The sequence below is a fragment of the Limulus polyphemus genome, unplaced genomic scaffold, assembly GCF_000517525.1.
Source record: "Limulus polyphemus unplaced genomic scaffold, Limulus_polyphemus-2.1.2 Scaffold3590, whole genome shotgun sequence".
NCBI lineage: Eukaryota > Metazoa > Arthropoda > Merostomata > Xiphosura > Limulidae > Limulus > Limulus polyphemus.
This window is the reverse complement of record NW_013669200.1, coordinates 15,795-18,248: the sequence shown is the minus strand read 5'-3', so window position 1 is coordinate 18,248 and position 2,454 is coordinate 15,795. Positions and strand designations below refer to the sequence as shown.

Below are 2,454 nucleotides of genomic sequence, written 5' to 3'. Positions count from 1 at the left end.
CTAAATTAGGGACGGCTAGCGCAGATAGCCCTCGTGTAGCTTTGCGCGAAATTCAAAAACAAACAAGACGAGAATGAAACATTGATAGCAGTAACAAACTATCCATGAGTCATGATGACTTTAGTCGTGCCTCTGGTTCTGAAATCTTTACACTCAGTCCTTTAGAAATTAAGCAAACTTTCTTTACCTCTATTACCACAATCAGCTTCTAGATTGAACAGAGTAGTACGTTACAGATATGTTTGCCTATTGTTCTCTTCACTGAATTCTATGTATCTAAATAGAATTTGATTCAATCTATTTATTTTATGTCTCTTGATGTTATTTTTATAACATTTAAACTACATAACCTCGTGAATTATTAATTAAATAAAGTCACTTTTTAATTTTATTGTGTTTCCGATTTTACTCTTAGTTCTTTACTTTTCGTTATATTTAAATAACATTACATAACAAGAGTTTTATATAAAGACCAAAGTTGATGAACGATTGAGTAGCTAGATCTTCCTCACCACTTTGCCCAACTTTACTATATGTTACCTTTAGTTTTTGTTTTTAAATACGGTAATATTTACTGATAAGTTCCCAATACCAAAGACCTCATATATCACACTGACTGTTTTGTTTCCAAGGGACGAATAATGTTTTGTTTTTAACCTTTTACTCCTGACTCATCTCACCCATTGCCGATTTCCTTTCTTTTGTTGAAATTCAAACAAACACTGAGAACTTTAATTCATGTATATATACAAATAATATGGTAAGCCTAAATTTGGCGTTGGGAACATACTTCTAAGCATATCCATACGTTTAATATGAGAAATATGAAATTTCTATAGGTTGTCCAAAAGATAATCCAACATCATGTATTTATGTAAAGGGTACTAATTCAAACCTTCGATTACTAACAACATATTAATGTAGACAAAACGTTTAGACGAAAGTGCTGTGAAAGTAGAAAACGAAGATACCAAAAAGTATTCAAGATTTAGATAAAATATAGAATTGCTAATTTGCAGCTTTCCTATACCTTTTGGCCTCGCATGGCCACGTGGTTAGGGAGCTTGGTTTGCAATCTGAAAGTCGTGAGTTCGAATCCTGATCCCACCAAACATGCTCGCCTTTTCAGCCGTAGGAGCGTTATAATGTGATGGTGAATCCCACTAATCGTTGTTAAAAGTGTAGCCCAAAAGTTGGCGGTGGGTGGTGATGACTAGCTGCCTTCCCTCTAGTCTTTCACTGTTAAATTTGGGACGGCTAGCGCAGATAGCACTCATGTAGCTTTGCGCGAAATTCAAAACAAACCAATACCTTTAGAGATTTTGCTGACCTTTATTTTTTCACCATTTATTCTTCTACCTTATCAAATATTTTTGTCCAGGTTACACATACCTTTAGAGTTTTGAGGACCTTATCAAATATTCTTGTCCAGGTTACACATACCTTTAGAGCTTTTGAGGATCTTATCAAATATTCTTATCCAGATTATACCTATAGACAAACAATCACAACAGCTCCAGCCTCATCACTATAACGTATAAGACGATTCTATTATTAATAATTTCCTCTTTAGCCCTTGTAGAGTTTTGTTATTAGCTTGTATAGAATTTTATTTTTTACCAGAAGATATGTTTCTTGGTTTTCCAGTAACATATTCCACGATATCTGTAGTGTTCACGTTTGAAAGACAGATCGCCCACCATTTGATTCAAATATTTGCTCCAAGTGCTTTGATCGTCACTTTGTCTTGGTTTTCTTTTTGGATGGGTCTTGAGGCCATCCCGGGAAGGGTCAGCCTATGTGTGACTAGTCTCTTGTCCCTCTTCACTCAGTTTTCTGGTATTAGAGGAGATCTCCCCCCAGCATCTTATATTAATGTAAGTAACCTTTGCAATCTTGTTTCTTTGTTATTGCTTGCTTTGAATGACACGCATATTTACCTGTCACTGTAATAACGTATAAACAATATGCATTAAAAATGACGTAATAACTTGAAAACTGGCTTTGACGTTTAGAAATATACTGAAATTACTTGGTAACAAGAAAATGTCATTTTTGGAGAAAGCTTTTATTAAATATCGACAAAATTATAAAAATGCTAAACTAGAACAACTACAATGGCTTATTTATAGCTTGGCATAAAGGTTCTTTTGAATGACTGACTTATAGCTTGGCATAAAGGTTTTTTTGAATGACTTACTTATAGCTTGGCATAAAGGTTCTTTTGAATGACTTACTTAGAGCTTGGCATAAAGGTCCTTTTGAATGACTTACTTAGAGCTTGGCATAAAGGTTCTTTTGAATAACTTACTTAGAGCTTGGCATAAAGGTTCTTCTGAATGACTGACTTATAGCTTGGCATAAAGGTTCTTTTGAATGACTGACTTATAGCTTGGCATAAAGGTTCTTTTGAATGATTGACTTATAGCTTGGCATAAAGGTTCTTTGAATGAC

At 34.3% G+C, this 2,454-nt stretch overlaps 1 protein-coding gene across 1 annotated transcript in view; it reads left to right on the top strand.

Moving 5' to 3' along the window:
- Window positions 1-2,454, top strand: part of LOC106469646 (glycine receptor subunit alpha-4-like) — a 29,062-nt gene that overhangs the window by 19,812 nt on the left and 6,796 nt on the right. Inside the window, exon 7 of the mRNA XM_022398223.1 lies at window positions 1,648-1,877. Coding sequence (XP_022253931.1) covers window positions 1,648-1,877 — 230 coding nt within the window. The remainder of the gene's footprint in view (window positions 1-1,647; window positions 1,878-2,454) is intronic.